Source organism: Pelodiscus sinensis, chromosome 1 (assembly GCF_052426305.1).
Source record: "Pelodiscus sinensis isolate ZL-2025 chromosome 1, ASM5242630v1, whole genome shotgun sequence".
NCBI classification, from domain to species: domain Eukaryota; kingdom Metazoa; phylum Chordata; order Testudines; family Trionychidae; genus Pelodiscus; species Pelodiscus sinensis.
The window spans coordinates 24222862-24237589 of record NC_143052.1 but is presented as its reverse complement, the minus strand read 5'-3'; the positions used below and the strand labels follow the sequence as shown (position 1 = coordinate 24237589).

At 39.2% G+C, this 14728-nt stretch overlaps 1 protein-coding gene across 18 annotated transcripts in view; it reads right to left on the bottom strand.

Annotated features, from left to right (window-relative positions):
• MAGI2 (membrane associated guanylate kinase, WW and PDZ domain containing 2) overlaps window positions 1-14728 on the bottom strand; it is a 1124289-nt gene that overhangs the window by 100208 nt on the left and 1009353 nt on the right. For 3 of the 18 annotated variants that reach the window (XM_089778480.1, XM_089778482.1, XM_075926614.2), the window contains one exon: window positions 2318-2359. The exons of the other annotated variants lie outside the window; for them this stretch is intronic. In XM_089778480.1, coding sequence (XP_089634606.1) covers window positions 2318-2359 — 42 coding nt within the window. The remainder of the gene's footprint in view (window positions 1-2317; window positions 2360-14728) is intronic. 18 annotated transcript variants of the gene reach the window in all.

Sequence of the window (14728 nt, the reverse complement as noted above, 5' to 3'; positions counted from 1 at the left end):
CTAAGGGTATGTCTACACTACGGGATAAGGTCGAATTAAGATACACAATTTCAGCTACTTTAATTGTGTAGCTGAAGTCGAAGTACCTTAACTTGACTTTTGGTGCTGTCCACAATACAGGAAGTCGAAGGTTGACTTCCCTTTCTCCTTGTGGAAGCATGACTACCAGCACTGACCGGAGTGGCCTTCTCAGTTCGAATTAGCATGTCTTTACGGGTATGTCTACACTACCCCGCTAGTTCGAACTAGCGGGGTAATGTATGCATACCGCACTTGTAATGAAGCCCGGGATTTGAATTTCCCGGGCTTCATTAGCATAAGCGGGGAGCCGCCATTTTTAAATCCCCGCTGCTTCGAACCCCGTGTAGCGCGGCTACACGGGGCTCGAACTAGGTAGTTCGGACTAGGGTCCTATTCCGAACTACCGGTACTCCTCGTGAAACGAGGTGTACCGGTAGTTCGGAATAGGCACCCTAGTCCGAACTACCTAGTTCGAGCCCCGTGTAGCCGCGCTACACGGGGTTCGAAGCAGCGGGGATTTAAAAATGGCGGCTCCCCGCTTATGCTAATGAAGCCCGGGAAATTCAAATCCCGGGCTTCATTAGCAAGTGCGGTATGCATACATTACCCCGCTAGTTCGAACTAGCGGGGTAGTGTAGACATACCCTACTAGACCAGCTAATTCAAACCCTGGAAGATCGACAGAGGCAGCTTCGCTCTTCTCTGTAGTGTAAACATACCCTAAGGGTACTACAGAGCAATGAGGAATTCCAACTGCTGAATCCTGATGAAGAGGAAATGTGGTTTATTATATAAAAATTACTCTTTGGTGTATTATTAATGAACAACAGTGATATCTCAGACATGATTTGAATATGAAAAGGCTATCATCTCTCAATTTGATTCTTGTACTCTATTCATCCAAGTCCCTGGATGCATTTCACATTGATAAATGGACACAGAGATTTTTTTTGAAGGCATAAAACTAGAAGAGAAGATGTGTCACTGAAAATGATTGATTCTATTCATGAATGATTTCAAACCTCACAAATGCAAAGAGTGATATTTTGTATGAATTAATTTGGCACATGGGATGATGCTGGAATTATATATTTCTTCTTCAATCTCTTCTACATTTTAATTAAAACAAGAACAAAGAACTTCATTAGAAAAAACTGGCAGTCTTGCTGTGCTTATTCACTTTTCCTGCTAAAAATAAATATTTGTTTGGACCTTTTCACTCCAGGTGAATACTAGGAGAGAGAGAGAGAGAGAAAGGAAGAAACCAAGAACCAGGAGATAAATCAGGAATTTGAAAACTACTACTATGAACTGTGGTCCATGTGAGAACAAAATATATAAATATATTCATATTAGAGTTTCAAATGCTCTTGAAAAGTATGAAAAGTTTTTAGAGCAATTATGAAACTGCTAATTTCCATTATTAGTGGTATTTTCAATTTACATAATTCTGTTTTTATATATGCAAAGGAAGTAAATGAAGGCTGCACAATAGAAAATAAATAAGATTGATAATTAGATCTGTATCCTAATGCTGAAAGTTTTTCTCCAGAGGGAATTTTGTAGCCAACCTGTAAGCCTTAGAGGGAATGCAAAAAACAACATAAAGCTGTTCCTGCAAATCTTTAGGCACACAAGAAAAGGAATTTATGTACATAAATATTCGTAGGATATGGGCCTTAGAGAGGGCTTTAATGGAAATGGCAAATCAACATTCACTGTACCCACCGCACTTGTTGCAGTTGTTTATTTAACAATATGAAATTTTAGGAAATGATATACATTTCAAAAGAATGAAGGCAATTCAAACATCGACAAAGTTCTTATTTACAAAAAATGTTAACAGACAGTTGTGGATGGATGAAATTTGTGGTCTGCATAACCCACCCTTTCTATTTGTTAGCTTGTGAACCTCAGTTTCATTAGAAGGCATAGGGAGATTCCTTCTGGCATCAGATATTGGAATATTTTTATGGTAAATTAGCATTATGTGAATGAACATTAATGCCACCAAAAAGCATATAAAAGATTGTTACATGAACAGACAAGCTGGATGAAGAAAAAGGAAAACTTCACTCTGCTCCAAATAACACTCCACATTAAGAAGATTTTTAGTGCTTATCATTCTTTATCCCTGTCTAGTTAAATACCAAAATTAAAAAAGCTGTACTATCTAGAATGGTGACTGGACACTCATGACTGGCTAATACCTAGAGTAATGATTAAAATAATGTTACTTTAACATAAAATGGAGGACAATTATTTTACAAAACAATGAAGGCTGAAGAATACTTGCCAGAGGAATCCACTCGAAAACCAGTCCTGGGCGGCACTTGCTCTGAATGGGAAAATGGGGAATTAAAGATGAAATACGTTTCTCCAGACATTTAAAGATGTAGCGCCACTTTTTCCTGTCATGATCTGAATGGTTAAAGTGCAATTGCTACTTTAGCTTAGTTATGTTTCCTCCTCCTTTTTAGCAGACCAATATAGTTCAGCTAGGTATAAATATTTATATACCATCCAGTTCATTTCTTTGTAAATTGTAACTGTAAATAGGTAGTATCCCTTAAATGGAAGTGGCAATCGCCTTACGTGGATGTTAATGTAATTGACACTGTAGATGCTAGTGGAAATGGCTATGTTTATTCATCAGCAACAGCAAAAGAGAAAGTTAAATGGTTGAAGTTAAAGGACTTAGCCTCGATTTCAGTGAAGTTTACTGCAAATCCCTTATTATCACCAATGGAAGCAGGTGTTTGTAAAAGGCATGTGTATAACAACCAACAATAAGTGAACCTGAGGCAAACAGAAAGCTGAAGTCGCATTTACAGCTTTTGTTTTTTTAAACTGTGAACTTGTTCTTTACAATCTCTGCTGAGAACTACAAGTGAATTGCAACCAGTTCACATTCACTAGCCAACAACAACTGGTAAATCAAGCTCTTTTACATTCAATCTACCTTTTCTACAAAAGCATGATTTGTATTGATGGTATAAGTGAAGTGCTTTCTAACAATATGAGTAGCTGTAGGAAAACCATTAAATGGAGACGCATATGTTACTTTCCTGAGTTAAAAGCATCTCAGCATGGAAATATCTGAGAACTCACACAAAGGATGAACTGGCTTTCTTGGAGCAGCTCCAGTCTATTGTGGATAATTAAAAATCTCTCCTGGGAAAATACAGCATGATGATGTTCACTTGAAAGTTGCTGATCAATATTATCAATACTAATTTAGAAAGCATTTCCACATGATGGGTGGCAGAGTATTAACTAGCCTCTGCTGAATGCTTTGAGAGATCAAGGCACAGCTGAGTGAAACACCAAATAAATATGTATATTGATGCAAGAAAGATTACTCTGGGAGCTGTTTAATTCATGCAATGGTTATTACTAAAACAAAGAGTAAGATTTTTTAAGGAAGTGCATGCCTTCAGTTTAAAAAGCTAGCTATTTAATATTGTCACTTTATATGTGAATTTTATACTGTATATTGGTATTGGTATTTTCAATAATACCTACGTGACCTAGGACCACCATTCTCATTGACTTTCAATGTGATTCATGCTCCAAAGTCACTTAGCCCTTGTCTACACTAAGTAGTTATTTTGAAATAATTCTCCTTATTTTCAGTTAACAAGCAGAGCATCTATACTACCACGCCCTTTATTTTGAAATAACGGGCTGGTTATTTTGAAATAATAACTCCAGCTTCCCATGAGGAATAACGCTTATTTCCAAATAGTTATTTTGAAATAGCGGTAGCATGGATGGTAGAATGGATGCTCCACTGCTGCTATTTCAAAATAACTACTGTCCAGAGTCATTCAAAGTAATTAGTCCCCAGTGCTTCCTGGGGCTCCAAGTCGAGGTAGCACGTCCACATTAAGGGAGCCTGCCTCGGACTAATTTCAAGGCTTCCCTCTAGTGTGGACATGTTATTTTGAAATAAGTTATTGCAAAATAATTTCCTAGTGTAGACATGCCCCTTGTGTTAGAGCTACAAGAGGAACATTGGTCCCAAACTGCCTTCAACATTTAGATGCCACAAGCCTTCACAGTTCCCTTCTCCAGCTGTCATCTATTCCTGTAGGTAGGTGCTTAAAGTTTTTGGGTGCCTAAGTTTCTGCCAGCAGGCATGTGCACAGTGATGTAAATCTAGATCTTCAGTGCCTAGCTCACACCTAAGCATTAGTGAGATTCACAAATTAGGTGTTTGCTCACCTATTTCACCTTTGGAACTTGAGATGGTAGGCATGCTCTGAGGCTGCCTTTGAGAATGTCTATAGGACCCTATCCTAAGTAAACTAGAGGAGGAAGTGATGCTGCCATTGCCAATCATGTACTGCAGTGGTTAGAGTACTTAGCCAGGATGTAGAAACTGCAGGCTCTATTTCCTATGCAGTTTGCTTCAGAGGAGGGTCTTGAACCTTCCCAAGTGAATGTCCTCACTTCCTTTTTGTTTGCGATGTGCTAGACATGCTGGTCCCAGCATATTAGAGATTGAATATGGGTGATATATAATGTTTTATTGGACCTGTTGCAAGAGTTTCTTCTTACAAAGTATGTTTTCCATTCTTCGAATCATAGTAGCCTTTCTCTGCACCTCTTCCAGTTTGAATTAATCTTTCTTAAACAGGAGAGACCAGATTTGCACGCAAAATTCCAGGTCGGGTCTCACCAGTGTGGTACTAACACTTCCCTGTCTCCACAGGAAATACCTTGCCTGATGTATTCTAGGATTGGATTAGCCTTCTTCATGGCTGCAACACATTGAAAAAACAATTGTGATTAATCTCGCTATTAAACAATACTAGAAAAACCCTTTACATATTTTTGGATTTTTTTTAAATTTTAAAATATTTTTTATTTCAATTACTACACAGAATACAAAGCGTACAGTGCTCACTTTATTTTTTATTACAAATATTTGCACTGTAAAAAAACAAAAGTACTAGTATTTTTCAATTCATCTAATAGAAGCGCTGCAGTGCAATCTCTTTATTATGAAAGCTGAACTTAGAAATGTAGAATTATGTAACAAAAGTGCACTCAAAAATAAAACTAAGTAAAACTTTAGAGGCTAGAAAGTCTACTCTGTCCTACTTCTTATATAGCCCTTTACTTTTACAGGAGATTATTGTGCCCACTTTTTGTTCAAAATGTCATCTGAGAGGAAGAATAGGCATTTGTATGACACTACTATAGCCAGCATCGCTAGATATGCTAAAGATTCATGTCTCTTTTCACTTCAACCACCACTGCAGAGGACATGTGTCCAGACTGATGATAAGTTCTAGAATATAATGATCCAAAGCAGTGTGGACTGATGCATGTTCATTTTTATTATCTGCGTCAGATGCCACCATCAGAATGTGGATTTTCCTTTTTGGTGGTTCAGGTTCTGAATTTCTGCATCAGAGTGTTGCACTTTTAAGATGTCTGCAAGTATGCTCCACGCTTTGTTCCTCTCAACTTTTAGAAGGCAATTCAGATCCTTAAACTTTGGGTTGAGTATTGTAGCTATCTTTAAAAATTTCACATTCGTACCTTCTTTGCATTTTGTCAAATCGGCAATGAAAATGTTCTTAAAATTATCAACATGGCCTCTGGAATGGTGGCCTAATGCATATCTGGCAATGCCACCTACAAAATGTCTGTTCTCACTTTTAGGTGACACTGTAATTTAGAAGTGGGTAGCAATGTTTCCCATAAATGTAAACAAATTTGTTTGTCTGACCAATTGGCTGAACAAGAAGTAGAACTGAATGGACTCTGAGGCATGTCTACACTAGGAAATTATTTCAAAATAACTTATTTCAAAATAGTAACTCCCAAAATAACTATTTTGAAATAGCATGTTGAACACTACAGAAAAACCTTTGAAATTAGTCTAAAGCAGGCTCCCTTAATGTGGATGCACTGCCTCAACTTAGAGCACCAGGAAGCTCTGGGGAGTAATTACTTTGAATGACTCTGGCCAGTAGTTATTTTGAAATAGCAGTAGTGGAGTGTCCATGCTACTGCTATTTCAAAATAAGTGTTATTCCTCATAGAAATCCTCATAGTTATTATTTCAAAATGACCAGTCTGTTATTTCAAAATAACGGATTTGATAGTGTGGATGCTCTGCTTATTATTATTATTTAGACCCCTAGTGTAAAGCAGAGCTTTGGTTCTAAAGTTTCACATTGCTTTATCTGTAATGCAATTATTTTTGTACATAATTTTATATTTGTAAATTCAACTTTAATGATAGATAGCACTCCAGCACCTGTATTAGGGGAATTAATAAATATTATTTCTTTTCTTTTTTACTGTGCAAATATTTGTAACAAAAATAAGTAAAAAGTGAGCACTCTAGGCTTCATATTCTGTGGCAATTGAAATACAATATTTAAAAATGTAGAAAACTTTAAAACATTTAAATAAATAGTTTTCTATTATTGTTTAACAGCAAGTATAATTGTGATAATTTTTTTAAAAGTAGCTCGACCGCCCTAATTTTATTGAAACCAAATTGCTAGAAATGGTAAATCTCACCAAACTATTCAGAGACCCTTGATGATTTTGAGCACTAACAAGCTGTGAAATATGCTTTAAGCAATTACTTAAAAGACATCCTGGTGTCTTCATCTTCCAAACAATAAGAGCGTTCAGGCTAAATAAATGAAAACATTGTAGGAAAAGTTGGCCATTCTCTTGGGTTTGTTTGATCTCCCCTCCCCTCCTGCCCTTTGGCAGATTCCAAAATGGGACCCAATATTTTAATAACAGGCTAAATGAAACCACCTTACAGTCTGTCACTTTTGCGATCACCAGAAAATCCTAGAATTTTGTGATCCATTTGTTCACAAATGCAGAATCTGATGTTGCTAATCTGCTGTAAAGTCTTATTTCTAACCACCATAATGTGAAGAGAGATTTCCACAAATGTCTGGAAATTCAGAAGAAGAGCACAGAGCAGCCATGACGTACATTTTCTTTATGGCAAGCTCCAACTAAGAATAACACCATCTAAAGTACATAATCAATATTCACTCTCTTTCAATGGCAAGGCTTTGGTATGTTTGATCACTATTAATGCACATTATTTCAAATGCACAATATTAATATATATCCTAAAAATCACCTGTTGCATTCTCTTGTCTCCAGGGGAAACTCACATTCATTGGTCTCTTTGATGGTTGCTAATAAAGATACTAATTTTTATTTATTTACTTATTTATTTATTTATTTATAAACATTGATATTTCCAAGAATGCTTTGAGATCTGCTTTCTTCTGGGTAAGGAAATAGCTTGAGAATTTCCCATTCCTGAACAACTGGCTTTTCTAGCCTCAGTTGCAACCAGATGTCAAGGTCAGCGGTCCCCAACCTTTTGGGGCTGCCGAGCACCCGGGGGCGGGGCTGCACACGCGCTGCGTGCCGGGGGTGCCGCCGTGCATGTGCCGTGCACCCGGGGCAGAGGCTGCCGATGCGTTGCGTGCCTGGGGCCGGCACCAGGGCAGGGGTTGCCCATGTGCCATGTGCCCGGGGCCAGCACCACACATGTGCTGCGCGCCCAGGGTAGGGACTGCTCATGCGCCACGCGCCTGGGGCAGGGATGGCCCAGATCATTCGGTGGGCGCACATAAATGCCCTGGCGGGGACCATGGCACCTGCAGACACCACGTTGGGGACCACTGGTCTAGATGAATGTCTCAATAGAAAAGTGGAGGAGCAAGATCCATTCTGAACCACACACTCCAACTGCCTTGAAGTTCTACCTTACTGCCTAAACAGTAAGAGTTAAGCAAATTGGTACTGCCTAAATGCCCACGAAGGGATTTTATTCTTAGATCTACGACAGAAATTTAAACAGTTCTATCTAGAGGAAGGGAAACATAACTGTAGGCTGTATCCTTCCAGTCAAAACTTCAAGGGGGCAACAGTTAAAGATGGAATCTTTTAGCTGCTCAAGGGAAAACATAATAAGCCTTGCTGAATGTGAATCCAAAGATTCAGAAGTAGAAGTAATTTTAAAACAAGAATTAATCTACTTCTGTGTCTGCAAAGACTGCAGAGATTACATATAGGCAAAAGCATCTGAGAGCAAATCAGAAATCTTATGAAACTATTCACTGGGGCAGCAGAGAAGAGGGAAAGGAACTTATGCATGGGGCCAGTCTACCAGGCAGGTGAAAACAGGTTTGGGAACATGCAAGTATGAGTCTTTCAGGGCTGTGGGGGACAGGAAAAGATGCCATTGACAAGAAGACCACTCTGGAAAAGCTACCCTGCACCCAAAGGCAAGATAGAGAACACTAGGGAGAGTATACTTTCTTCAGATCTGCTTGATGCTGAGCAGATTGCGGAGCACGATGATTTCCCTGATGTAGGAGGTACTATGCTCATAAGGGTCTCTGAAGCAGAAGCAAAGACTAAATAGTCCATGTGAAGAAACTGCTTTCTGCAGTGAAAAAGAAAGGGGGAAAGCTTGGAGTCAGAGACCCAAGAAGAATTAGAGATCTAGTGAATGGCGATGCATAAATATGATTACATAGACATAGATTCTTAGGACAACTTCCAATGTTTAGAGATGTGAAGGCAAGAAGGCTTTTTTCATGGTGGGGGAGGAGACGAGGAAAAGAGAAGGCATTCTTGTTGATTTGAGATATGCCACGTAGAAATGGAGGTAGAGGAATGATAGTACCCCCAAATAACTTTGGGCCAGAGAGAATGGGATGACTATAGTGATGGCTCAAGAGGGAAGGTAGTTGTGCTGATATTAGTAAGAACACAGATAAAATCTTCCTCTGTTATAAACAAACCAGCACAGGGAATCAACAGAAAGAGTATAGAAGCGTTGGAATCCCATACCCAAAGTGAATGGAAACTGTCACCATGTTTGGAAGGGAATAACAGTTGGAAGTCTGCTATACTGAAGTTCTTGCTCCACTGAAAAGTTCCTAATGGGTATTTTGTGCCATATACAGTGGCAGGAGCCCAGGGGCTATTTTGTCCAGTGGGGAAGTATGTAGTACAGGGGCAAAGCCATCACCACCCTGGAGATCTGTATCTGGTCTGACTGGCACCTTTTGGGTACATCTACACAGTGGCACTATTTTGGGATAATGTCTGTTATCCTGAAATAGCGTTTTGTGCATCTTAACAGCATGCCCGTTATTTCTAAATACATTTGAAATAACGGGCTTCTTATTCTGGCTTCCTGTAAACCTCATACATGAGGATTAAGGAAAATGCTGGAATAGCAATTTATTTCAAAATTAGCTCAGTGTAGACAGCGCCAAATTTTGAAATAAGCTATTTTGAAATAAGCTACACAATTAGCATAGCTCACATTGTGTAGCTTATTTTGAGGTTCATGCTACTGTGTAGACGTACCCTTAGCAGAACTAAGAAAAACAGCACAGTTGAATTCATCTCTTCTTTTGTGTATTGACCAGTGAAGGGATCCAGATCAAAAGTGGAAAATTCCAGGATCAACCTGACAAGGGGCAATTCTGATAGAAATTAACCTAACCACGAAGAACTTACGGAATTTCATGAGGAGTTGCAGGATTCTGTCTGCCATCTCTGTGGCTTCTCTCATAGCCTGCTAGATGGAGGACATGTTGGGTGCTGGAATGGAGCTAGTCAGGTTCAAATTCTTATTTCTGATGCTTCTAATGGACCTTTGTGTGAAAGCAGCTCTGCAGGGAAGCAGGTCTCAATAAGAGAACAAGAACTGGGGAAGGGCTGACTACAGGCAGTCTGGCATCAGATTCCTGAGACAAAGACAGTGAAAGGAACAACTGACTGGTCGTTCTCTGCCCATATATGAACTTCAAGCAGAGCTTATTTTTATTTGTCTTTGATTGTTTTTCTTTTTTGACAGGAGCTAAAAAGGGAGAGAAGGAGAAAAATGAAAGTTAAAGGAGAAAGAGAGAGATGATGTTCATCTGTCTAGGACAAAGGAAGTCAGTCAGACTGAAGTGGAAACTCCTGGTCCCTTTACAATGGTGTATGCCTCCTTATTTCCTGGTAGATGGAGTTGTAACAGGGAAAGGATATTGCACTGATTAAGTCTGTCTTGTTTAACTCTTCTGAGGGGTGTTTAACTCTGTTTGTTGGTCCATGTTCTGCAGAGGAACCTATTACTGCTACTAGTTAAATGGAACTCCTTGAGCAGAAGTTGTTGAGTCTTATACCTACTTCCTGAAGGATTAGGATTTTGTACTGCTTTTAGTCAGTGCTGAAGGTTGCTACATAAATTCTCGGCTGTGGGTTTGGGGAAGAAGAGATGTTTGGCAGTCACTCAAAAGGGCCATTCTAAGAACAATGGCAGAGTGGAGGGGCTGTCAAGGGTCTGGCTATATATCTTCACTAGGGAATTTTCCTATATTAGGGAAATTCTAAGCCAATTTTAAATTTGCTCTTTGCTGCCAGAATGACGAGAAACAGAACTGGCAGGGCTGAATATCTCTCAGTATATTTTAGGTTTTTCATTTAAAAGCGGATTAGCTATAGACTATTAAGTTCATTTTGGTTGTTTTGAATTGACAACACTGAAGTTCGCTTTTGAGTTCGCACAGAACTCTTCTTCAGCTGAAATATGTATAACAAGTCGTAATTACTCCACAAATCAAAATATAAGAGGTGGAATTCTGACTCCAGGCCCGCCGACAGGGGGTGCAAAAGTGGCAATTGCTTTGAAGCCCAGTGATTCAAAAGGGTCTAGGTCTCTGGCCACCATTGCTGCTTCTGGTCCTTTAAATTGAAGCGGGGGTGGTGAGGAACAGTGTGTCATGCTCCAGGTGGCACTGAAGGCTGGCTGTCCCCACCCTGACCTTGCTGCCTGAGGCTCTGCCCCTTCCCCGAGCGTGGAACTGGCCCCAATCTTGCCCAGGGGCTTTGCAGTTCTGTCAACATCCCCTGCATGACCTCACTGAGGTCAAAAGTGAATCTCCCATTGATAGAAACATGGTAACATAATTCGCATTGACACCTATGGGAATTATTTGTATCCTGTGGGAAAGAAACTAGCACCATCTTGGATCCAGAATTGGGCATATAGAACACTAGGATCCCTCCCTCTCCCTCACAGTCTCATCAGGTTATCTTTATTATGTATCTTCCCTCCTTCCCCTATTCTGCCCTGCCCTATCCACCTCACCTTCCCTTCTTTTCCCTTTCATTTCCATTTATATGATGCCTGCCTGATTACACCCTCTCCCGTTCACAAAAATAAAATTGTGACAGCAACATGATGTTTCCTGCCAACACGTTGTTGACTCTGCTGGTGTGTTTACCTCTTTCCTTAGCCCACGTCTATCTTGTCTACTGAGAGTGTAAGCTCTCTGCAGGCAGGGACCATCCACCACCCCGTGTTTGAATTGTGCCTTGAACAATGAAGCCATGACTGAGACTCCTTGTTTCTATGATGATGATAAATTCACAATAATTATATTTGTATTGCCATAGCACCTAATTCACATTGTGCTGAGTGCAGAACAAACACACAAATATATTTTACATCAAGCATCAACCCCTGCTTCCTCTTAAAGTCAAGGGGAGATTTTCCAGTGAATATAATGAGAGTAGAATCATACCCCCAGTGTCCATTCCAAACATATGCAGTAGGATCCATTTACCTAATGTTTCATGCAAGCAGTTCTCATTAGAGTTATATCCACATTAAAAAAAGACACTATTTTGACTCATTGCTTCAGTGATTAAATTTAAATTATCTTCATTATATTGTGAATTACCATTTATAAATACATTCTATTTTCTGATCTGCTATTTTAGGCAAAAAAACATTCAAGCAACTTTTTAAAAAATGTGAATTGTTTGAGTGAAACATATTAGAGCATGTTGAAAACTTCCATTAGTGGTAAAACTGACACTTCATATTAACATAATCCTTTGGGAATGACTTTTCAGTTTGGCAATCAAAATCACTTTTCATCCAGATACCTGAGTGTTGATAGTCTCATAATCCTATTTGAAAATGCTTTGGTTATATTGTCAGCTCCTATAACCAACAAACATGCTTTGTAATGACAAGTAATTCTTTCAGAAAAGATGCACAGTACAGGAATGATTTAATATGTGCCTCTTAAATTGGCCTCTCCATTTAATATTGATTCTCTCTGATTCAAGGGGAGTTAATTCTATTTTTATATGCAAAATATAAGACATTTTTATATCATAGATTGGAGTAGCAAAGGATGTGGAACAAAATTGTATAGCATGGAGGAGATATTTCACTGTAAGTTAGTCACCGTAACTATATTTTAGAGAATAGTTTGACAACAGTAAGCAATACTTTATACTTATAAATTCATTATTTATCCCAAAGCACTTTACAAAGGCTGGAAAGCATTCTATTACAGAAGTGACCAATGAACAAAGAGGCTAAATGACTTGCCAAACAGCATTCAGTAGTAGATCTGAAACTAGAAACCAGATCTTTCCCCCATGTACAGTTCACTACACCATAGCTGCCTCATGAAGAAAGGGTTTTTAAGAATGATTTCCAAAATAAAAAAATAACTTGTTAAAAACTTATATTTGATGTATTATAATTCATGTGGCAGATGATGAAACCATGCACACACACAAAAATGAGAGAAAATCTTTTGGTTGAAGAAAGTGTGTGTGTGTGAGAGAGAATTCTATGGAATTTTTCTTTCAATTTTTCATCAAAATTTTATACATTTCCAGATTTCTAACCAGGTCTACTTGTGGCTGGTTGTAACAGCTCAATTGTGATGTCCTTACATAGAGTAATAATTGACTTATGAGTTCTGATTGCCTGCAGACCACAGGGCTGGCCCTAAAGTGACAACGTGATGAATCTACAAACTTATCAAAAACTGATTTTTATCTGCTCTTAAGAAGCATCACATTAAGGGAGTCTAACCATTAGCCTTTATTAATGGAACTTTCAGGGTGTCATATTTTCCATCAGTTTAATGCTGTCTGGAAAATATTTCCCATTGATTTTATTTTAAATCAAACCTAAATCGACCAGTTATTGTAATACTACAAAAGAAATAAAGTGTTGGGATTACATTAAAATAAAAGTGCTTGAATTAAGTGCAATCCCCCAATCCTAGAAACAATTTCATAAACCTGAAGGTGAAAAATTTTTGATTTCCTTATTTCATTAAAGCTACACTAATTAAATGCACTACATGCATACATGTGTTATGTACTTGTTTAAAGAGGATTCAGAAGTTGTTGTGGACGTAGTTTTTTGTTCTCTTCCAAACTGGTCAAACTATTTGACAGCATTGTGATGGTGTATTCCCCCAGATACTTTCCTTCCCAATTCCTCCCTTCCCCCCCAAAAAGGGAGGAGAAGGTCTTCCATGCTGCCTACAGAAGCTGTGTGGGATATATTCAATCAGGGCCCAGTAGCCCTAGTGCAAGAAGAGCTACAGCGCCGAAGGGAATTCTCTTTTTTTGCTGGAGCTGAAGGAGTGTGGATGGCGTGTGGCTAAGTGACAGGGCAGCACTGCCAAAAGCCAAGGAGAACAAGAAGGACCCTGAGTTGTTTGTCACAGGACAAGAGCCTGAGGTGAGAGTGAAGATGGCACAAAGCAGTGGGGAAGTGCCCCAGGGAATCAGAGAAGCTGTGCAACATAGATAAAGGGGCACAGACCCTCTGGGACCCAGAGTAGGGGAGTGGGACTGGGACTGGCCTGGACATTGATGCATCACCGAGTGGGATTTGAGCTATTATGGCCCAGCTGGAGAGCGGTAGCCAGGAATCCCCAAGAAGGCAAAGGCATTGTTTCTAGGGAGGGAGCCCTAGGGCACTGATCTAACAGAGCAGAGACAATCTGAAAAAGAGTGTGCAGGTGCATGCACTTGGCCAAGAAGGCACTTACAAGAGGTGAGCACACTCTATTACAAGCACACACTTACAGATGATGCATTTAACTGACAAGTAACTGACTGCTCTCCTGATCAGAAGAAAAAGCAGCATGAGAGATTTAGAAAGCAGGAATTTTTGGCCTGCCAGTAAAGCTGGAAATGTAGCTGTCCACATTTTGCTTAAATAAGAACTTATCACATTCTTTCTACTGGCATTTCTGTGTCACATCAGCAGCCTTGGATTACCACACTGACGACAGAACTCATGTATGCATCCTAGCTACTGGGAAGAAACATTTCACTATAATACTTTTGTTACAGGAAAGTACAATGGAATTTGTAAACAGTTTATACCATAAGGAATATTGTGCCATATAGAGTCCTAACAATTTTCACATCAGTGCTTGATTGATGTGTTACTGCAGGGGCTGCTGGGGAAATCCTACCTCATAAACTTTATATTTATAACAATCAGTACTCAATATAGAAAAGTAACTGAGGGAGGATTGGAAGTACTTGCAAAATATTGCACCCTGGGGTTGAGCTGGGAATCAGTGAAATATGAAGGTGCTAAAGAACATGAACATTGGAGAACCTGTCTTATGTGGGAAGGATATTAATTGATCTTTGTTATTTTAGATTTTACTTTTTCTTCTCATTTTCATATATTTGTATTCTAGCAAGAAAATAATTAAACATGTTAAATTCAGGACACTATCTGGTATTTAACTCCTGAGAAGGAAAACTGTTGGCTCTCTGGCTGAAGCAATAACATTTGCTGAATGGCAGTCAGCTTGTAATTCCTTCCGCCATCTGGTGCTCCTGAGTCATATAT